Source organism: Lissotriton vulgaris, chromosome 2_1, assembly GCF_964263255.1.
Source record: "Lissotriton vulgaris chromosome 2_1, aLisVul1.2, whole genome shotgun sequence".
Taxonomy (NCBI): domain Eukaryota; kingdom Metazoa; phylum Chordata; class Amphibia; order Caudata; family Salamandridae; genus Lissotriton; species Lissotriton vulgaris.
In genome coordinates, this window is record NC_141687.1 from 146,749,073 (window position 1) to 146,773,439 (window position 24,367).

General features: G+C 43.8%; 1 protein-coding gene across 1 annotated transcript in view; it reads left to right on the forward strand.

The window, feature by feature from the left end:
* The first annotated feature begins 2,390 nt into the window (after positions 1-2,390).
* The window catches only part of CASTOR2 (cytosolic arginine sensor for mTORC1 subunit 2), a 321,588-nt gene continuing 299,611 nt past the window's right edge, over positions 2,391-24,367 (forward strand). The window contains exon 1 of the mRNA XM_086954590.1: positions 2,391-2,740. Coding sequence (XP_086810716.1) covers positions 2,610-2,740 — 131 coding nt within the window. The 5' untranslated portion in view covers positions 2,391-2,609. The remainder of the gene's footprint in view (positions 2,741-24,367) is intronic.

A 24,367-nucleotide genomic window follows, 5' to 3' on the forward strand; every position in this document is an offset into this window, starting at 1 on the left:
TACTAGCTGTGCCATAGATCTTTTTTATTTGTAGTCTATGCTGCCCTGTGACCAGCAGCGGCCCCTCCTTAAGGGCAGAGGCACCACGCCCACACCATTTGGGTATAATGTGTGTCTGTCAGTCTGAGGATATGTCAGAGTTTGGTTTCAGGTCGGGCAGCCAGGAGCACGACATGCACTAAATGCGCAGGCTCCTGGCTGCCTGAGCTGAACGTTGCTGGGCAGAGGATGTCACAGCACTTGGGGGCGTGACCTCCTCAGCTCAGCAAAGGTCCTCGAGGCCCTTCCCCTCATAAAGAGGGAGAGCGTCAGTGAGAGCCTAGTACCTGAGAGCTTCAGTTTTAAGCCCTGAAGATCCCAGAGCCGAGTGTCTATCACTGACACCTTGTCACAGGTGGGTGGGTCAGCAGTCTCTCTAACCCCGTCCTAACTTGTGATGAGTTAGGGACCGCTGCCTCCCCTCATGGGCTGACCTAATGTCAGCCCATGAGGGGAGGCAGCAGCAGTTCTAACCCTTCTGGCACCTTTGAGGCTTCCTTCCCCAAGAGCTACAGTATGTAAGTGTTGTTTTTAATTGACTGTTTGGTGTGTGCGTGTATGTATGAGTGTGTGTGTATTTGTGAATGGGTGTGTGAGCATCTGCATGTGAATGCATGAGTATGAGTTTTGCATGTGTGTGTGTGTCTCCGCCGCCCCTCTCAGTTGTACTTACCAGCCACCACTACCTGCGACAATACAGAGGGAGGAAGAGAAGGACAGACAAGAGAGAATTGGAGAGCAAAGAGACAACAGAGGGGGCAAGCAGATAGATGACAGAAGCAGGGGTGTAACACAGGCCCCCGCAGCCAACGCGGTGCGGGGGGGGGCCCTAGCTCCAAGGGACCTCCTCGGCACTGAACTCTGGCCGGGAGAGCTCCTGGTTGAGCCCAGAGGGGGCCCCCCTAAGTACCGTGCAGGGAGGCCCCCTCACTTTTCGTTACGCCAGTGGACAGAAGGTGGGCGATGGACAAGCAGACAGAGAACAGTGCAGCTTAGCTAAAAGTAATTTTTTTAAAGCATTATGACGCAGCCAGCGCTAGCCGAGCCACAGAACTTATTTTTTTGTTTTTTTAGCCGTGGGTACCCTCAAGGCAATGTGAAGGAGGAGGGAGGGAGAGAAACACAGGTGAATGGGAATGAGGGAGCACATGGACAATGGACGGTGGGCAGGTGGCCAAGCAGATGGACAACAGAGGGTAGACTGGGAGTCAAGGAGACGAACAACGTAATGTGGGAGGGGGATTAATGAGAAGGACAGGCGAGGGATGGTAGAACTGGCTGCAGGCAACCACTGGGGCAGTTGAGAGTTGATGGGAGGGTCTACCACACAGACAAAACCCAGAAGAAGAGAAGTACATGACGAAGCCAGCTGAAAAACACACACTCTAGGAGAGTGCTTTAACAAAACAAAAAAAGTAGCACCTCTAAAAATTAGAATTGGAAGGAAACAAGTAATATGACCATGCTCCATGGTAGGGTCAAACACAAGAAGAGGAAGGAAGCCTATGGAAGCTGACAAATAAGAAACAAGCAAACGAGAGTGAGAATATGTTCAACCAATAGTAAGCAATCGGTGGCCTCTACGCCCCCACAAGGTAACATGGGGTTTCGCAAGAGACTGAATGCAGTTTCCTAGGCAAGACCTAAAAAGTAGTTCCCTGAATGCAATTGGTAAAAGGATACAATTCATCTAATAGAACACAGTATAGGGGAAATGCTCCTTAGGTTGGATAAACAAAGAATAGTGAGGAAACAGCCATTGCATGTGAAGCAGGGAAATGAGATAGACAGGAAAAGCCATCCAATCAAGAGCAAGAGGCTGATCCAAAGCTCATATTTTCATATGTTAATGACAACAGGTCTTCAACAACAGACAGTAAAGCTGTCTGTAGGTGAGATCTGGAAAACAATAAGTGCCAGGAAAGACAAAAACTGTGAATGCTAAAATAAATACATTATGTGAAAATAGCAACATTTTATGCACAAAAAACTGATTTATACCATATTTGCTTACTGTTCATGATTTGTGGAAACCCTCATAAAATGTGCTGCTGTCCTAGTAATAAAGTGAACATTTTCACCAACACCATAAGAAATAAATACCTTTATACAATTACAAACCCCATACTGCTAGACATTTCAGTCACCACAAAAATATCAGCTCATTCATAAAAATAAAAACATCATCATTCTCTTTACATTTTCCTGTATGTCGTTTTCCGATTTGGAAAAAAATATATAAGCCATTCTGACAAACCAAAGGTGCAAAAAAACAAGGGCTGGCCCTTTAACGTGCATGTGCCGTGGGGACTACATTTCCCATGGTGCCCAGGCTTTGCGCATGCTCAGTGAGGCGCCCGCTGAGTGGCAAGTTGTTTGTTACACTGTAACAGCAGCTGCTTTCTGCACTCTGGAGCCTGCTCTGCCTCTGAACTCAGCTCTCACCCCTGTCCCCTATTTATGCCTCTCCCGACCTCTCTGCAGCTGTCCTTCCGCAGCCCCCTGTCTTGATCCGCAGACACGACCCTCCGCAAAAAAAATATATAGTACCCCAAGCAGATGATCTCCAAATGAGAAAAAAGAAAAAAATGGAGCTGCACATACTAGAACACAGGCTAAAAGTCGCGAGCATAGCCAAGGAAAACGTCCAGCTGTTTACCTATGGATTAATCAAACTTGCCTTCCTTTCATCGAAAACCCGGTAAGTGCACGGGGTGAATGGAAGGCGGTGGGGGCGGGAGCAGGCGCGAGCCCGTGTCATCACTTGCACCGCTATCGGATGCACCGGTTGATTCCATTGCAGGGGCGAGCAAAAAACAACTTCTCATTGCACGGCATCCCCCTTGCGATTAAAGCTGACATTTCAGTGTGGATTTAAACCGGCCGGTTGGGGAGTTTGCAAAGAATGCCTGCACGGGATTCTGCCATAAAGGGGGGAAAAACAAAGATGAAAAACAGTCTCCGGCCGAACAAAGGCACGGGGGGCTGGAGCAGCGGAGTGACAAGCTGCAGTTATTTTTAAAAAGAGAATGCGCTTTTCTTTTCTTTTTTGTCAAAGGATGTTTACTTCGCCCTCCGCACAGGAACCCCCGGGCTCTGTGGCAGTGTTGTTTCTACTTTCGTGTTTGTAGATATGTCATAATAATAATGTATGGATGTCGGGCTGGAGCGGTTCCCGGTGGATGCTGTGGGGAGGGAGACGGGACTCAGTTCTGTTTGTGTGGTTTTGGCTTGCAGAAACAAACGTTTGGGAACGGGAAGGCAGCTAAAAAATGCGAAAGAGGTCGCCTTAAGAGGCAGAGCGTTGAGTTGGGGGCTCCTTCACACATTTCTCCCAGTGTCAACCACTCTGCTGCCTTTGAGGTTTTTTACCTCCTGTTTAACATTGTTTTGTGCACAATCCAGACACCCACCCACCTCCGAAGAAGGTGTGTGTTTAGTTGGGGTGTCTTTGAGTCTGGCGTTGGGAGTGCTGTGGAGACCTCCTGCTGAGAAAATACAAACCCCCAGCTGAGTGCAAACACCGGCTGCTTGCCAGTCTTTTGGGGGTGGGGGCGTTTATACACAATGGACAGACAGGGCAGTGTGTTTGCATAGTCCTTGCTCCCTGCAGTGGCTCGAAAAGTTCATTTATTTGGCGTTTTCCTCTGATTTGTTGGCTTTGATGGCTCAGCAGTGTCATTGTTTGCAGAGCAATTTATTCGCAGCCTCGTGTTTACTTTGTATCTGAGCACCTGGAGGAAGGTGGGGGCGAAAGCGACTGTCCTTGCTGTCTTGGTGAGTGATGGTAAAAGAGAGGTATTGTGAACAGGCTTACCTATTTCTTTTTTTAAGTGGCTCCTTGGTACTTAACATAGGTTAGGCGTGCGCTAGTACTACTCAAAAGCCATACCTGTTCTTGATTCATACAGCGTTTACTTATAACTTGTCACATCGTTAAATTTGGTCTACTTCCAACTATGCGAACAATTGTTAAAATAAAGTATGTGCACTTTGCGCCTATCACGCTCTGGGAAAGACTTATATTATTACTTTCGGTGCAGCAGGTAGACTGAGGATGACAGGTTCCGTTTGGCAAATCTTTCACAACAGGGGAGCTACAGTTTCTTAGTGGTCGTCAGGAATGGAAGAGGATTCTGGGAAAATATTGGTACTTGCGAGGGATTTATTCTAATCACATGTCACATTTGTCGCAGTTTTTTTTAAAAGTTAGTATATTCAGGTAGACTTTAGCGTCAATAAGCAGCTGCTTGCGAGTGACCATGAGATTATGGGACAGACACTCCCTCCCCCTCTTCACAGTAGGCCAGATGCTGTAACATGTGGACGGCCTAAGCAAGCCTTGGGCCTGCCTCTGCGGTGGAGTAGGGCTTTTGTAGGTTAAACTTAATGCTGTTGAGAGAGAGTGTGGCCTAAGAGCCAGAGCTGCCGACTGCAGAACTAATGATTTAGGTTTGAGTCTGGGGGTTGGCTCAACATCCTGTGATTCTGGGCAAATCACTAAGGGCCTAATTACGAGTTTGGCGCTCCATCAGACTGCCGGACCCGTGGTGGCGGTCCTGCCACTGCGGCACCGTGCGCTGCGTTATGATTGCGGCAGTCGGACCGCCATAGAACTGCTGGGGATCAATGACTCCCGCAGCAGTGGTGCTTCGGTCAGGCAGAGTGCATTACTGGCAGTGGCGCTGGTGCACCGCCAAGCATATTACGAGTTGCTTTTTCGCCAGCCTTTCCATAGTGGGGAGCCTGCCATGGAAAGGGTGACAGAGAGGAAACTCATGGGCCATACAGGGCCCCCTGCTGCCTCCGGGCCTGGAGTTACATGCAGGAGAGTACATAGTGTGCACCCCTGGTATTGCACCCCCAAATTCCTCCACAGGAGCAATTGCACAACACAGTGCATTTCTTCCTGTGCAGGAATGTGCTGTGGCGGTCCCATGGCTGTGCCTGTCTAAGCTCTCCTTTGAGCCTTAGAATGGCACCACCATGGGCACTGCCGCAGCACTGTCTGCCCGACCTGGGTTCCAGTCGCAATCCGTTGGGCAGTCTCACTACGGATTTGGCAGTCCTCCCACGGTGCGCTGGCGTGGTGCTCCACGGGAGAACCACCAAGCTCGTAATTAGACCCTTAATCTCCCTGTACCTATGGATAGCACCTAGAGGCCCTCATGGGTGATTAGCCGCACTATACAAATCCAAGAATTATTATTGAGTGTTATTACTCCCATGTTGCCCTATTGGACAAGTTCTGAAACTTTTGGTATCTATGTGATGGCACCCCAAAACATCATTGAGGGGCACGGACATGTTTGGCCTACTTGTAAATTTACATCTTGGACAAGAGGACCAACATTTTTGTTTTACACACAGTGAGGATGATCAGGGTATTTGTGGCCTCACTTCTGTTGATTTCCGTTTCTGGTTAGATCTTTGCATTCTTACGGAGTGTTGTATGTAGATACCTTTCCTATAAAACTTGGTTTCCTCAGCAGTAGTGCAGGAGCTTTATGTGTTTTATTCCCAAACTTGTCCAATAGTTGCTTGTTGATCCTCTGCCCTTTTCAACTACCAGCACTCTTCAGTCTCTCACCCACTGGATTGAGACTTTGTCAATCACTTAATCAGTTCTTTGCTTAACGCACTGCAGGGTGCACCTCTCTCCTATTGCGATTTGCTGTTTGAATGTATTTTTCAACCTCCACCGCATGCTTCTTTTGTACTCCATGAGGGACTAATTTAAAATAAAACTATAGCTTTCTCTGTCACCACCTATTTGCTCCCTCCTGTGTGCCTCCCAGTAATATAGTAACACTGAGTGCGTCAGACCTATTGGCTATGCCAAAGCTTGTTGAGTTATACATGTGTACCATCCTTTTAGCAATTGCCGCCAAGAAATAGCCTAGGTCCATTATAAGAAAACTCTATCTGCTGTCCATTTACTGCATCATAATCTTCCCCATAAAGTGTGCCTTCTCCTTATGGTCTAATTTCTGACACCCTGCTGAACTGTTAATTCCTCCTTTGGCATACTTCTTAAAACTGGGATACTCTAGTTATCCCAAACACTTTCTTATATGCTGAACTTATAATATGCCTTTTCAAGGTCTCTCTCTAGTCAAGTGTCTTGAAGAAACCCTGCTTTATCACATCCAATCCTATAATTCCGATCTGCAAAATGTCTCCATTCCAGAGTACCATGAACAACAGACCCACCACCCAAATAACCTTCCTTTAAGTTTTTCACCCGTAAAATTCTAGCAATACCTTTTCTCCAAAAGTTCTGGGGTCATGCAGCTTGCCCACTGCTCGCCTCTTCTGTCTGTTTCACCTCACCCAATGGATTATGTGATCTGTCTTCTTTTAGCTTACCTCCAGTCCTGACTTCTTCAGCTCCTGCAAAGAAAGATATTGTGACCAGTGCATAAACATGCACCCTTACGGATAATATTTAATCAAACACTACCCATTAAGAATAATATTTCATCAAGTACCACCATCTTTGGAGACTTTTATTTCATCAACAGGGTGAAGGCTCGTGTGGAGGTCACCGTGTTCAACGTACCTAATGTTTTTATATAGGAGTTTTTTTATGGCACAAACCTAGCCACAAGGCAGTGGAGTGCTGTATGGGGAATACAGATGTGTCAGTAGAGGAGAAGCGATCAGTGAAGTTAGGGAGAGAAAGCACAAGGGGCTCGGGGATAGGGAAGATATTATCTGAAGAAGAGTCTTTGCACTCCTTGCAGAAGTGGAGTACTGAGTGTGCCTATCTGCTCTGTATTGGGTAGGCGTTTCAGGTACGGAGGATGTAGCAGAAGTCTTGCTGTCTGGTCTTCTTTCTTTCACTTCTTCATCTTAAGCTTCCAGATCCTCTTGCAGGTATTGCGGGTCCCGGCGGAGAGCTTGGGTTTGGTGGTGAGATACAATGGGACCTTGTTGTTGCCTGTGTTGTAGATAATGCCGCAAGTCTTGACCGCGAAGAAGCTCATAAGAGCGGACAGTGGAGTTCTCCCTGTTAGTTGATGTGATTTTGTTGAATTTTGAGTCCTTTGGCCAGATGGGCAGAACACTGCACATGATCGACTCGCTCGACGCAGCCACTCTTAAACTCTTCTTATTTCCCCAACACCTTCCTCCTCCTTTGAAGCCGATGCCAACAGAACATCCTCCCTAATCTATTTCTGTGAAGCTGCCTTCTACTGCCGGCCAGCTCCTATATGTCGACTTCAGAGCTGCCTTTGACTTTTAGCTTTACAATGATCTTTTCATTGGTATATTATCTTGCCACCCTGGTGACTTTGTCAGTTATGTTATGTTAAAGGAGCTTGTAAAGCGCACGTACACCAGACGGTTTCATGGAGCTGGGATCCGAGGGATTCAGTAATATTGATGTCCATACTGCTGTTCCCTCTTTTTTACAATAAGTTGCCCCCATTTCGATTCCAAAAGCAGCAGTCTTGACACCCAATAGACCAACATAGACCATCTTGTGCCTGCCCTGGCTGCGCTTTACCTTTGTTCCACTCTTTCTTCTCAAAGCGAGCAGAGTCCGGTCTAGAGCCGCACACTTTGTAGTCCATTCCCCACAATCAATGCATGTTTCAACTAACAAATTTCCAGTCTTGTCTGACACCTTATGTCTGCTAGTTGGTGTATCCGCTCACAGGAGAAGCAATGAGTGATGAGGAGGAAAACCACCATGTTTCTTACCCAATTGTATCCTCTACAGTTATACCATTTAGCTTCAAGCCTTTCCCTATGCCTCGTATTTTAAATATGTGTAATGTAAAAAACAACTGTAAACATCTGTCCACCTCCGCGCCTGGCAGCACACCCTGTCTTCTGTAACCTGCTCTGAGCCGGAGCACTAATCTTCGAAATGCTCTTGTATAATAATTTCTGTGTAAAAAGTGCTCCACTTTATCATATAAAAACAAACACTATAAAATTGCACTGTAATCACCAGATGGGAAGTTTGCACAGTGCAGACTGAATCACGCTGATTACATATACTCTGAGGACACGGGTGGGTCAACAATTATGTCACTTGCGTCTGCCTTGTGAGGGGGTTGAGGGTGGCATGCAATGTCATAGAAAAACTATTTGATGGGATACCATTACTGAGAAACCATTTTACCGAAAATGTATAATAGAATTTTTCAGGATGAATAGCATTTTACCATTTCAAAGAAACCAACTCACAGAAAGCCTTTATAAATTTCCTTTTACATTTTGCATGCTTATTTCTTAAGTTGAAAATGTCATTAATCTTGGGAATTAATTGTCTATGTTGGTTTTTCTCCATGGTTTGCATAGATCCTTTATTCCTACATCAAAATCTATATTAATACACACACAAGAATGTGTACATTTATATATAATGTGTAAAATACCCACACATATATATATATAATATACACACACACACACATCATATGGGGGAGAAATCCACCAAACCTCCTTTACTTGGTACTAATTATTATTATTCCACACATATATGTGAAAACCACCAACCCATAGTTTTTTATTATGTATTTAGTTTTTGTTCCTTTTTTAGATAATGTAATAATGTATACATTTCTTCTTGCATTTTGGGGTTTTTCCACCAAAATCCCTATGATTCAAGCCTAGCTCTTTTTATGTCCCTGCCGCTAATCCAATACCCTAACTGCAAAGACTATGGCCTAGATGTAGGTAAGTTTATTTTACCACTTCTTAAATACCGAATTTTACCGATTCGGTATTTAAGAAGTGGTAAAATAGAGGGGGGGGTGTAGGTATTACAGAATCGGTAAATACCGAATCGTTAAGATTCGGTAATTACCGATTCGGTAAATACCGATTCGGTAATGCCCATTGATTCCTATGGGCATTGAAGCCCATAGGAATCAATGGGCATTACTGAATCGGTATTTACCGATTCGGTAAATACCGATTCCAGCAAGGGTGCAGGGGGTGTTACTTTGACACCCTCTAGCACCCCAAATACAGGCATGTGTGCCATGTGGCACACAGACATGCCCTAAGGGCATGTCTGTCTGTCACATGGCATAGGTGTGCATGCACACATGTGCATGCACACCTGGATTCGGTATTTTACCACCCAATTGGATTGGGTGGTAAAATACCGAATCTGAAAGGCCTTTGGGACTCAGAAGAGTCCCACCTACATCTAGAAGTTACCGAATCAGTAAAAATACAGATTCGGTAAAATTGGCCCCCTACATCCCAAAAACCCATTTACCGGCCGGTAAATGGCCACCTACATCTGGCCCAATATTTTTTCAAGTACTATTGTTTCTATTAATGTATTTCCTCAGTTTTATTTCTCCAATTTGGGATTCCATTGTGTTTGGCTCCTTAAATCTGGTTTATCATGTTATTCACATTAAATCACATATTACAGGTCCTTCTACCTACATCATGGCACCTCAAAGCACTGGCAGGTGGGGTTCCACGAGCTCCCATTGCTAGGGTTTTCTATTTTGTTATATTCAATTGGCCAATGCTTAGTTTAGTCAGTCCTCTCCTAGTTCACTACTTCACAATTGCAGTGTGTTTGTTTTCTGAATGAGGGCTGCACGCATACATTGTGCTTCTTTACTCATTCAGCGCCTGTGTCTATCCATCATCTGAAAGAGTGAACCAGTTTGTTTCACTCCATGGGCGCTCTACAAGAAGCTGGCTCTGCAGTGCCGTGAGATGGGTGCAACGAGCCAGTTCTATGTTTCTTAGTTACCAGGTTCTCAGTCAAATATACATGCAAATAGTCAGTTCACATTACGAAGATATCCTTTTGCAGTCTGTATCAGGCCATCCCATGCAAATGCATCAAATGTTCATCATACCTGGCGTAAAATAGGTTTTTACATTTTGAAAATTATCTTGATTGTGAATGTTCCCCCTTCTTGCCATTTTCAGAGCCTCTCAAAAACATGCTTAAGCTGAGAAAAGCAAGTTACTGTGTTATCAGCTACAAAAGTTTTAGGCAAAATTAAAAAAATATGGCTGGCGTTGTTCTGAATTGACACCGTAGACTGTGGTAATTGATTGAAAAACATATATTGATAATCAATGGTGTTGGCTTTTGCGGGAAACATAAAGCCCAACTTCCGGCAGAGCCCTTTGTAGGTCCCAGGCAGTCAACGAAGAAGTCTGTGCGCTCACAACGGTGCCTGGTCTCAGTCATTCCACCCTGAACATATTCCAGATGTTTTGCTCCGTGCCCTATTTTTGCCAATTTACCCCATGCTGTTACCCGACACACCATTTCTCAGCTCCTCACCCTGTCTCAGGATCTTGTATCTCTGAGATATTCGGGTTCGGATGTCGAGTCCCTTCTCGCATACTCAGCAAATCACCACTGGGTCTGGTGACATCTCTCCGCCATCTCCCAAGTCTCACTCATGCACTGTACTTTATCTGGCATTGCCGTCTTGTTGGATACGGATAATGCCTTCATGCTGGGTCTGGTTTTCTGCCCATCCCCGGCCTGCTGCGTTCCTCAGACTCGAATGCAATATGCCAGAATTGTGCCTCTCCGTTGAGCGCACAACACTCCACCAGTTGCAGGCCAGGTTTCGGGTTTGGGTGCAAATAAGTGAACCAATCTGAAGGTCTGCAGACAGTTTTCCATCAGAGAGCCCAGCTGGTCATGCCCCTCTGGTGCAGGTTTTACACCATAGTGACTTTCCATTTCTTGGCATGATCATGTTATGCAATGGCTCCTCGCTTTCGACGTTCCAGAATGGGCGGCAGAGGGTTCAGCGTAATTACTGCTAAACTATGGAACTGCCTCCCACTCGACCTCAGGTTCTGCCCGTCTGAATCCATCTTCCGTAGTAAATTAAAAACCTGGCTGTTCTCCAGATTATGACTCCAGTCTTGTAATCGACTTGATCCTCTCCTTCTTTCCTGAGTTTCTGTTTTAGCGCCGGGACACCCGTCCGGGGGTAGCTGCGCGCTGTATAAGCTACTTAAATAAATAAATAAAAATAAAATAAATAAATAAATGGCTGTCTGTGGAAACAACCTTAACAATGCCGGCATCACCTCGCGATGCCATTACAATGCAGTTGTTTCAACAACCGCGTTGTTACCACGCAATGGGCTTTGCGTGGTAGCAACACAGTCCTGTACCGACTGCGTTGAAATGGCACGCGTTGTGATGACTCTCATTGTAAGGAGTCATATTCTCTGTCTGCTTGTGTTGGCTTGCTTGATGTTTGCAAGTCTGAGCAACCTTATAGAGGTTAATTGCAGTGGTGCCACTACCATTTCTTCGTTCTGAGAATAATCAATTAAGTACAAGTGGCTTAGGATAATAAGGTTACTATTTATTTTAATTTATCTATTTGTTTTTCCATTTTTCAGAGCACTAACAAGAGAGGTGCAGGAGCAGGAGCTAGTTATATGTTTAAGATGTAGCTTGGCGTGGACAAGGCACCTGTATGGTTACAATGAGTAGTTGACTAATCCATCCAAACAGAGTTATATTTACGACACGTTAAAGCAGCACACCATTGAGCACTATGTTGGTATTAGCATTATTATTATATGTCCTTATTCTGCTACAGATGGCTGGAAATGCTCAGTACATTTGGAAACTAATTCTGGAAAACACTTAAATACACTTGTAAGACTTATATGAACATTAGGAGGCATCTCCTAGAATACAGAACTCCTCTTATTGAGCAGTCTTCACAAACGCAATGTACATTATAACAACCTCACCTTTAATGAATTGCCTATTGATGACTTACAGAATTTTATTCTTAACAAAGTTAATTAATGATCTCTTTGTTCCTTCCGTAGTTACTCAGTAGTACATCCAGTTTCTGTTGCTCTGTGTAAGGTGTTTATTTTCATTTGCTTGTACAAAAGGGGGTGGTGATGGACGGAGCATCTGAATCAATCAAACACTCACACACAGTCAAAAGATCTGGGGTCAATCTATCCAGGCTGAAGAAGGTTGATAGCCAGAAACCGGTCCTTGGATGCTTGATTCCGGTCTAGGAAACACATGGCTTGGCAGTTCGGGCTGGACTGTTCCCATGAGGCACAGGGTCAAGGCTGATTTGCATAAAGCCAGTGTCTGACCTAGGGTGGTGTGGAGTGCAAAAAAACGATGGATTTAGGCCCAGATCTTTGTACTGGGGTGAATGTAAGACATTGTTCTGCATTCTGCCCATAAACTGTGTTTTTTGCAATTTTCACCCCGAGTGGGCTGGGTATGCTCAGACGTGAGTCCCAGGTTCTCCACATCACTGGAGTCAAGCTATCCAGGCTGAAGAAGGCTGATAGCCAGAAACCGGTCCTTGGATGCTTGATTCCGGTCTAGGAAACACATGGCTTGGTAGTTCGGGCTGGACTGTTCCCATGAGGCACAGGGTCAAGGCTGATTTGCATATAGCCAGTGTCTGACCTAGGGTGGTGTGGAGTGCAAAAAACGATGGATTTAGGCCCAGATCTTTGTACTGGGGTGAATGTAAGACATTGTTCTGCATTCTGTCCATCAACTGTGTTTTTTGCTATTTTCATTTGCTTCACACGAGAAATCATTCCCTGGCTCCTGTCGACAGTTATTTGTTATCATTCCCCATTCCGTGTCGTTTCAACCCGGCAAACGTGTTTCGTAGTTTTCCACTTTATCAAGGCTGGAACGAAATATTAAACCTATTTTTAATTTGATACAGTTAAACACACACAAAAGACAGTTTGTTACTAGTTAAGTCAACTAACTCCACCTAAGTCAATACAATCATAGAGCATTGTGGTTGTTTTTCACGTAAATGTTTGAATGACTTATTTCCACAATATTTGACCATTTGCTTGTTGAGACCTAAGCCTCCAATGTACTTTAATAAGATATACCAGTGCTTGCATAGAACCCTTGTACTATTTCTATTCCTTTTTACAAACCTTCAGTCTTACATTCATTTGAATTTTTTTATTTTGAATTTAATCTTTATTGTTTAGTTAATTAAAACCATAACACATTTTCTTTACTATACTCATCCAAAACTTGAAAGTAAAATCGCATTGATTATATTCAATTAAAAAAGAAATAGCAACATGGTAAGATCCGAATCATACATCTCCGGAAAGTGAACTAAAATCGATATAAAATGTCAAAGAAGCAAATATTTTAACCATAGGCCTGGTAAGTCTTAAAAATATTAGATTAATAATCTCATTTAACATATCTACATTGTAATACCCATTGTAGTTAAGCTACATTATTATTTTCTGTCTACTTATACACTTCATTGTTAGATCTAACTATTAAAACAAGTTCTTTCTAGAAGCAATAACATTTGTATTACCTAGCAAAGTGCTGTATGTCATCATATTTGGAGGTATGATAATTATAATATTATGTGCCACCCTTCACATTCATTTGTGTCCCTCTCTAGAAATTAATTTACTTGTAGTCAACAAATCATTTTATACACCACCTGGGGTCATTTGTCTTTTAGTATATTTTGTTCAGTAATATTCTCTTTATGCCCAAGATATTTCTTCTGTTATGGAGATATGCATTTCTTGGGGTAGGGCTTTTTAAGTCTAAAGGTAAACCTATGTTAAATTAAAAGCGTAGGTGCATGCAGACATTCACGCTGAATTCGCCCTCTGTGTTTCTTCTTACCTTTCAGAGTTTCAAAGTCTTATAAATATCTGTTTATGTTGGTGTTTTATTTGCTCATTCTTTGTTTGTACGGCCATTACTATAAAGATTAAATAAAATCCATAAGAGCAGTGTTAGCCATAGAAATGACCCTTTAGATTTTCAGTGAGCGTGTAGTCAATCCCCTACTCTCTCCTCACCTAGTTATCTGGAGTGTCAGTCAAAGGTTATGTTTATTAAGATCATAATCTTTAAACAAGTGTAAAAAACAGTATTATGAGTTTAAAATATCCACATAAAAATTGATAAAATCATTAAACAAATGCTCCAGTATTGATTAAAGACTCTTACCCACCCTCATACATTTCATAACATCCATATAAATTTAAAAAGATAAAATAAATTATCTCCTTTAAAATAGTCTCATTGCCTTACATCAAGTATATATTTCATTATTTGAGAAACATAAGATCCTACAGATTACTCCTGTCCTCTTACTAGGCTCTGTACCTCCTTTATGTATTTACCTATGGCAATTGCAACATCGATTGTGGGCATTTCAGTTAAGAGGATAGCCGCCTGCGCCCTTGTTCTTATATTATGTTTTAAAAATATTGGGCGCAGCCATAGTTTCCGCTGTTCTAGTAAAATTAGGCAGTCAAGAAGAATATGTACAAGGTTGCCTTTGGAGCCCAGGTTACACCTGCAGCATCCTTTATGGTCTAACATTGTTGATTTTAAGTTTTTGTTATATTATTTTATTTATTTGTAATTATTATCTGGAGTGGACTGCGAACTGGAAAATGCACCCACCCACACGTTCTATTTATGTAGTGTGCATTTGTGTCTCTGGGAGAAACTTAGATACGCTAACCCTGCGTACGCCGTATGACTTGGAAGAAGAACAGTGCCATATTGTTAATGTTGCAAGCTTCCATTTCACTGGCTTTCTATCAATATTTGGTTGTTGCACACTTATATTAATGTCTCATGTCCATTTTCTTCCTCATCTCAGCACACCCAGAATTGAAAATTACCTGATAATCAATGATTGTAATCCCAGTACACCAATTTCTAGGATAGAAATTCAAAAGAACTGTTGAACAAAGTCAGAAAGCAATTGTCATTTCCAAATATTTATTTGACAAGCTGTGGGAGCAAACCCTTGTTTCTATATTCCCTCGCATGTAATATCTTGAAAGTGTGCTTGCACATTAATTACTATAAGGTTCCTGATCTCTATTACGGAACTGGCTTTATGTAGGTACCCTATTATAACTTCACACCCTCATATTGAATCTTCTAGGACATTTTTCCAAAAATAAAAAAGTGTTACAGCAGATTTGTCTAACATAATAATAATTTAAAACATGTTTTTTTTCTACATACCTAAAATTGAGAGGAGGACTATTGTTTCACTTATGTAAATTAATAATAATTCAAACCCAGAGCTTTACATAATCAAAAGGTAAGGCCGGTATTATTGACCCTTATTCAAGGTAATCAGCAAACCATCAAATATGGCCCTACTCCTGAGCTTGACCTTGTAATATCCACAGGTGTTAAACGTTCCTCATTTAAAATATAGAAATGCCAAAAATTCGACCTGAAATTTTACATTCAGTTCTGGTTGTTTGATCATTAACATAAGGGAGTACACTAATAAAGTTAGTATAATGTAGATTTTGTTGTTTCTCATTCATTGTAAGAATAATTGCTCACTTTGTGCATAACGTCAAATAGACCAGTCTTAATGTCATTCTACAAACTAGTCACTATTTTAAACGGTGTGTTAAACAAAATGGATAGACTGCTTACAGACTGTGAGTAAAGGACTCAATGTGGATAGGGAATTGTAGACTTTCATTTGAGGAAAAAGAGAGAGCACTTATTAATACACACAACGGACTACAACAGGCCTAATTCCCAAGCACTGAATTCACAAAAGGAAGACATACATTTTTTATTTGTTTTTATTTTGATATATTAAAAAGTAGAAAGAGATGAATAATTTGTGTGGATTTTCATTAGCGTACAAAGAAGACTTAGATAAGAAGAAAGGAAGGCATTCTATCTATGTAGAACGAGGACCCACATTACAAAAACATAATTTGGAAATGTATCAGTATGGAAAGAGGACCCACATTATGAAAAATTGTTTAGATATTCATCAGCATTCAAAGATGGTTCCGTGTGTAGGACTGCAGAAGGAGATTACTGAAATTAGAAGATGTAGAACAAGTTCGGATAAACTGTGCCTTAGCTCCCAAGTAGCAGGGCCAGCCAACCAAACCTTAAACAAGGAATCAAGTTCAGAGCACTTTACAACATTTCCAATGCCCTCTGGGGGAATTGACAACTATTCATCAGAAGATGGAAGGCCAATACTATTGAGATACAAGTCTTAAAATCAGAACTATTTGCACTAAATCATCAGTAGAAGAGGTGGAAACATGGAGGATGTCCCAAGGTCTCAAGGGGTGCATCAATAGAACGGGAATTATTTGAAAAATATTGACAAAAATAAGTTTTTTTTAAAAAAAGGTTAGTATGAAGAACTTTGTGTTTGCATGTGATTTTTGAAGAAGAACGAAAAGTCAGAAAATACCAAGATCGAACCTGTGGACAATCCCTAAAAAGACGATAAAGAAAAGGAGTCATTGAAAATAACAGAATGAAATAAGATCGTCTAAAAAGGAAAACTAACAAAAAATATAATTATCTTAAACAACAGAAAGCTATATTATAATACCTGATTCCAGTGGCACCATCCATTGAATTATGGAACAGCAGGAATCCTGGCGTATCGAGCTCCACAGGAGCAGTCGTAGAACAACACAATCGTATCGTGATCAGTATGTGCCTAGGGGCCGTGTAGGAATGTGAGGCCCACTGTGGAAGTGAGTGCACCAGGCAATTGATTGTTCCCCATTGAGCAAAAATAACATTTCCATGGAGGGGAGATTAAAAAGCACAGAGATTACAAGGAGGATGGATGCCATCACACCACTCTGTGTTTTAGAATGTATCATGATTATGTAGACAAACTATTAAAAAATCACAAACGGACATTCTAACTCTTTTAAAAATGTGGAAAAAACCAAACCACATCTAGAACCTAAAAAAACGACTTGAACTGGCCAGCCGGGGGAATACCCACCCATAAAAGCGCCAGAAAAGAACTGAAGTCACTCTTTTTCAACAATCTTTGATGAGTTGTCCTATAGCAAGGGAGATATTTTTTTCCTATGCTGGTGGCATTTACCCCTATGGACATTGTGTGGCAATGTCTGCTGACCTACTAAAGGAATCTGGTAGTTACATTTCCAAACTGCTGTATCGGGCAAGATGCCGTCTGACTCATAAATGGCACAAAGTTGACATGTTGTTATGTGTGATACTAAATCCATACATGAAATAAATATAAAAAATATAGAGGAAGTCCTTTGTCTTTTCGTCAAAATATATATGTACATTTTGAAGAGTCTCTTTTATGTGAAGTATTTTGATATGCATCATGAGCTCTTACCTCTGTCATCTGTTATAATGTTCCCACAAATCTACCACTGGTGATGCCAAATGTTACGTTCTCTGAGTGTGAGATGGGCAGGAAGAGGGACATTTACGTGCTGAATGGACAACCTTGTAACTATATAAGAAGTTAACATTGCACATGATTACAGCAAATACCTTCATGTACACAGTGCTTAGTTAAAAAAAAAAGTGCCTGGGCCCTTGTTGGGAAAACACAGCAGTTTGCACCACACATTGCCACTGTACTTACTCAACTACTAACCATCACACTGCAACAAGTGTAACAATTCAGACTGTTCAAGGCCACCAAAGCTTTTAGAATGGTTTGGGTAGCAGGTATTAGTTGTTCTGAATGTATTGCGGTACAATCTGCTCGCAACCTAGGGGTAATAATTGATGATAAGTTGTCTATGTGTGCACATACAGCCAAAACAGCATCAACCTGTTTTGTGATCCTCAAATGGCTGAGGAAAATATTATGGCAACTACCAGACGGGGCACAGAGAACAGTATTACAGGCACTAGTCAGCTCGAGATTAGACTACGGTAATGTCCTATATTTAGGAGTTACAAAAAGTATCCTGAACCGACTTCAAGTGGTCCAGAACTCTACGGCAAGACTGCTCCTCAACCTCACAGGCCGCATGAGCATGACAGATCACCTTAAGAAACTACATTGGTTGAGGATTGCTAGCAGAGTAAAATTTAAGGCATTATGCTACATGTTTAAGATTAGTTCAGGAGAAGCACCCGAATATCTATGCAAGATCGCCCAGAAATATATATCCGCCCGTAATATTCGCTCCATGAACCAGGCAAAATTTGTGGTTCACAGGGTCAACCGGGCTCAGATGGGCGGCCGCTCATTTGCCCATCTGGCCCCAGCACTGTGGAACTCACTCCTGCTCCTACTACGCCTGGAACCTTGCTACCTTCGGTTCCGGAAGGGAATTAAATCATGGTTGTTTAATCAATAGAGCCCCTCCCCCTCATTCCATGTTTAACACAGATCCAAGGCGCCGGGAAACCCTCAGGGTAGCTGTCGCGCCATACAAATGCAATAAATAAATAAATGTATATTAAATCAACAAACAACTGTTATTCTGCTTATCTTACATTATACAAACAGCGCCACCATTTGACAGCTGTCATAAATGCAAATTTAGGCAATTATGTACCAGTGCCGAGCACCAGAAACCACCTGCCCAAATTAAGCACTGCATGTATAGGTAGTGCAAACGGTGACAAATTCTTGGTGTGCTTCATAACTCAAAGATCGAGATTCCACTGACACTTCATGTTACAAAAGAGCTAAGTTGACACGTGCTTGCCTCCACTACAATATGCAAAACAGTAGGGTTTGATCAATTGCACTTGTCTAAAACAAAACAGAACATATGTTTGTACTGACAAACAATGATTAATGGGTCCTATGTCATGTTATACGAACACAATTGCATTTGAATAAAGTATTGTTATTTGGTGCAAGCTGTACATTTGCTAACCAATCAATCAAAATTAAGCAGCACCCACAAAATCTCAGGTTCCGCTTACCTCTAGGGAACCTTGGTGTATATTATCCTTATTATCGGGACATTTGAAACTCGTTAAAGTGAACCAATCGGTATAAATTTGGGTAAAGACCATGAATGCAACCAGATCAAGCCAGTACTCTGGTAGGGCTGTACCTGTTCTGAACCACTTAGATAATTCTCGGAATCCACACCTAGTGTACACCGAATTTATCCTTTCAGTGCAACTGTTGTTAGTCCAGGGCTGTGTTACAGAAGTGCCTCAGGCCGCAACAGGCTTCTGCAGCCTGTTTTTGGCACCATGTAAGCTGCCTTTTTGCTCAGTGTTGCATCTCCTTGGATAATGCTGATTGCACGAGTGCACACTTTGCACGCACGTGATCTCCTCTCGTTGTCCCATCGTTTGTCTCGGTTCATGGCTCATGCAAATGAGGTGACACCTTTGCTGCTGCATCTGTGCAATGTCACCTTTATAAGTGCATGGACAAACAGGCTCTTAGGAAGCCCATATAGGAAGTGATGCACAATTAGTGCAACCCCTCCCCCCCCCCCTTCCCACCGCCTCAACACCACCATCCTCAAGGGTGCTTTTTATGGGGGAATTAAGTCACCATTTTTCTTCCAGATATTCCCCCCCGCTCTCCTGCAGATGGCTACAGTCACTGCGCTTACCGGTGGGGGGTCGGGGGGGAGGAGGAGGGGGAGGGAGGGGGAGGGCTAAGGAGTCTAAAGTCTAGCAGCCTGGTTTCAGTGGATGACTGAGGAGCCCAGTTTCAGACTCACACTCGTCTTCCACTGCTGCATTGTCCACAGTTCAGGCTCTCATTTACACCAGCACTGTGGTAAGTTATTGTTTTGTAATGTTCCGGTCTGTGTAGGGCGTACATGATGAGTGTGTGCCCAGGGCAAGCCAGGCCTGGCCACCATGTCAGTGTAATTCGCCCCCTGAGTGGTAGGTATGTTTTATTAATCTGTGCTTCGTAACTAAAACCTGCGGCACAGTGACTTCCCAGGTGTCTAACTCTGCCTTCCTTGGCTCAACCACTCAAAGGATGTCCTGGCAGCACACGGTCAGAGTAGATGGTGATGTTGGGCCATACAGCCCTACATCATGGAAATTGACCAATCTGCTTATCTCTTCGCCTCATTACATTCAAATAGATCTTCATCGCTCTAATATCCTCACTTAGTAACAGGTCACATATGGCCTCGTATAGGATCAGACATTATAGGACTTTGCACTTCTATGTTAAAACCTATGTTGCCTATGTGTGAAGAAGTGTTTCACCCTACAAAAGCCAAAGCCATTTGCATTGTCTCTGCTTGTTTGCTGCTCAGGCCTCCACTTCGCCCTCTCTAACAATCTTCCTGCCCTCGTTTGGCCATGTCACATTACAGGCCTCTGGAGTTCTGATCACACAGCCCCATCCCTCATGGTCTTGCCAAACTCGCCCCATCTAGTTCTTGTCTCTGTCCTCAGAATGTTGGGCTCTGAGCTGCAGCCTGACAGCCACTTAAATGTATAGCTTTTGCCAAGAATTGGAAAGGGCAATCCAATGACTGTAGTCACAATACATCCCAAACCCCAAGAAGCAGACACCATCAAGCAAAAGAACATTCTGGAATTCCTGTCTGTGGGTGGGTAGAGATGAGTTAAAGAAAAGAGTGTCTTTTTATCTACTCTAGCTGGCCCCGCCCCCTTTACGGTTGCTAGATTGGGGATCATAGTCTCTCCGATGGGCATAAAGGTGGGGATGAAAGCAATGCTTTGGGATGCCGGGCTGCATGGCTGTCAGTTAGAGGTAGTCATTTCCGTTTGTTACCCCTGATGCTGCTTTTGCTACTCCTTACTTCGAGAGTCATGAAGGTAGCAGCAGCAGAAATAGGAAGTACACATTACCTTTCGAACCGTGTTTATTTTTTGTTTCCCCACCTTGTTCTCTCCCTAGCACCTCATCAGCCACAATAGGTCTATTTTGGTGTTAGGGGCGGAGCAACGGAAGACCTGTGATGTCATTCAGGTCAAAGAGTGCATGATGTCACTTCCGCGTTTAATGGCGTTTTCCTGAGCTGCCGGGCGTAAGGCCGGGTACGGAGCTGACGTCAGACTGTCGTTAGGGTACTGATAAGATGAGCACGGCCAATGGTCGCGTCTGTCATTCCCTGGGCTGGCCATGCTCTGCTAATCGTGGCGATATTAATTCTCGATGCTTCTCTCCGAGTCCCCTCGATGACAGCCAGATGGGCCCGAAATACACAGAGAAGACCCCTGGGGTGCTGCTGGACATAAATCAAAATGGAGGGAAGGGAACTGCAGACACAGGCCAATAGCACGTTTTATTAACACCACTCGCCTTGCTCGTCATCCGCAGTAACAAGGCCCCTCTTTGTTAGTGTCCAACATGGATTGTTTTGCGGCTTTATTTGGATAATCTTGGTAGTTAGAACATTGGCTGTTAAGGACTCCCACTGTGCTCTGCAGCCCTGGTTTTATGCAATCGTCCAATATAGAGGAATACTTAGAATATATATATATATATATATATATATATATATATATATATATATATATATATATATATATATATATATATATATATATATAACAATGTTCCTGTTCCACCAATCCGTGGTGAAAAGAAGATCAGGTAAGGACCTCTTTACGTGACTTTTCTTCAATCAGTCAAATGAAAAGAAGCAGCAACGATATTTTCCATTGAAGTATAAGTATTTATTCCACAAAGATGAAATAAAAAGACATGGTGTCGTCCATATATATATTCTTTCCCTATTAAAGCTCGGCTGGCTGCGTCAGTTAGAGATTTGTGCAGAAACTGATGGACATTTTACAGACTAGAAAATACTATTTTTTTCATATTTGGTCATGAAATTGGGCTCTTAAATTAATATTGCATTGGCGGTCGTCCCCATGCATGCGCAGCTGAGTGTTTCTGTCAAAAATCCTGTGGGGCGCTCACCTGTCTAAAGTGTCGCTGTCCCCTTCAGCCACGGCTCCTCCTGTGTGCTCCCTTGGGACAGTATAGTGCCCCTTGACCTCGTACCTTCTGCTACGAGGCCATGAACTTTGCAGGCCATACAGCTCTACAGGTACCCAGAAACCACTAAATACAAATATGTAGGTGGTGATTATGCCTGGTCATTGTCCCACAGGCTGATCATGGCAGCAGCAGCTCCTCCACTAGGGCGGAGGAGCGTCGTCCTACTGACCGCAGAGGCATACGAAAAATAAAATTCTGATCATTTTATTTTTCGTCTGGGGCGCGGTCCGGGCTTTAAGTGGGATAAAAAAAACTGGGAGGTCTCTCAAAGGGGCGTGGCCAATGTAATTAAGGGCGTGGCTTAAAACACATAGCTAAAAATCTGTGTTTAGAATAGTTTGCCACCCGACTGGTATCTTGCTGTTTCTGTCTTTGCATCTAGATATATGATATAAGAAGTAATATTATACCAACAACAAGTCAGGACTTTTGGCTTTGTCAGTGTTTGTTAGTTGCATAAGATAAATAAGCAGCAACTATGGCTTGTATATAATATTGAAAAAGCTTCCAATTAAAGCCCTGGTGACACCACGACAATTTTGCTGCTCCTGAGTTTCAAAAAGAGAAGAGAAATCCTGAGAGAAAATGACTCTCTTAAAGATTTCCCTTCCCCTACAACGCTCACCTGGCATGACGTCATGCTATAACTTCTCCACTAGTGAGAAGTGAGCAGTGTGAGTGGTTTTATTGCTTCGCACCAGGATACTCAGGAGTAGTTGTGCGCGCTATAAATCCTGCTATAACATAACACATTATGGGCCTGCTGTCACTGCAGACCGAAAAAAACCAGACTGCAGTGAAAGCAGGCACAAAACAGAGCCAGATAGAGACCCGTTTCGAGGCCCCCTTTAAAAAACTGCTGGTGCTCAGACCCGGTGGGACCCGGCCCACATAAGCCTTTGACGCGGTCACAGCACTGCAGCAGGGGGAGGAGAAGTGGTGGGCACCGCTGTCTGTATGTGTGATGGGTTGGCCGGCCGTCTTAGGACGAACAAACCATCATGTGCATTGACATCTCTCCAACCCAGCTGTGTTGCTGGGTGGAGAGACCAGCAGGAACAGGCTCCTGATAAAGTGCAAAACAAGCCCACTCAGCCCAATCCCAACACTGCTCTCATGGGTATGGATGGGAGCTGTGTCTGGATTGGCCGTAGGGCAGGCTGGGAGCTTCAGTCTGGGCCCAGAAAAGTAGAAGACTGGTGAGCAGGGTGGCAAGTAGAAGAACAGCAGGTACTTTTTTTATTGTTATGTTTGTTTTGCCCCTCCACATTTCCATGACACCAGCCACTACTGGCGCATGCCATGCATTTCCCTCTAAAGCAGGGAGAGAGTGTCTGCTGATCTGGACCTCATCTTGGAGACTGCCCAACCTGCCTACGTTTCCCTCTATTTCAGGTTATGGGCACCTGCCGATCTGGGGCCGTAATATACATAGTGCCTCAATGGTACAACGGGCATGTGCACCCGCTTTTTGCACCCCTGAGACAATATGGTATTACAGAAGGGGCTGCATACGCTTGTGCGGCTCCATCTGTAATACAGATAGTGCTGGTGCACATGTACTGCCAGCGCTATATTCATAGGGCATTCCCTCATTTGCATGAGTTTGTGTCCCCATGCCAATGAGGGAATCACTTTGCATCTGCACCTGCATCATCTTGGCGCAGAGGTAAACATGCCCTAAAAGAGCGCCACAAGCAATAGGCACATTGTCATTATGCCCCTGAGGGCAGCCCCCTGGAGGAGGTAAATGGTCTCCCATGGACCCCTTCCCATCCCCCTCCTCCCCCTCCCCAGATATCCCACTGCAAACTGGTGCAGTCACTCACTGCACCTGCCTGCAGGAAGATCTCCAACCCCCCGTTAACCCCTTCGATGCTGGTGACGGAACCATTCCGTCATCAATCACGGTTGAGCTGTGCTGATGACGGAATGGTTCCGTCACGACCACACCCTGTTCTGGAATGTCCAGCACAGGCGGGGAATCGGCGCCGCACGGAAGCGGTTAAAGTGCAGGCAGGGTGCTGTTTGCGCAGAGAAACACAGAGCGGCTTTGAAGCAAACACTCCTTACTTTACTCAGGACAGCACATTCTTTGTGATTGGATGCACTGTCTCCATTAACATCTGGCACGCCTGCTTAACCCTTTCGATGCTGATGACGAGCTCAGCTCGTCATCACCCGCGGGTGTCGTGTGCTGATGACGAGCTGAGCTCGTCATGGTGCCACTAAAATGGCATTTTCCAGCACAGGGGGGGGGGAAACGCCCAGCAGCCATGTGGTTAAAGGTGCACTATGGGGCAAACCAGGACAATGAGCCTTATATGTAATACGGGCCCTGGGCGGCCTTCTGAGGAGTGCTCATTCTGCCGTACATTTCCCTCTAACACAGGTTAAGAGTGGGAACTAGTCTCAGCGGCCTGCTGGAAGAATGCTCCTCCAGCCATGCATTTCCATCTGACACAGGTTGAGAGTCCCTGCCAATCTGGACATCCTCCCGAAAGACTGCCCAACCTGCATGCGGTCCCATCTGAGGCACGCTTCGAGCGCCTGCAGATCCGGAGGTTATCCTGGAG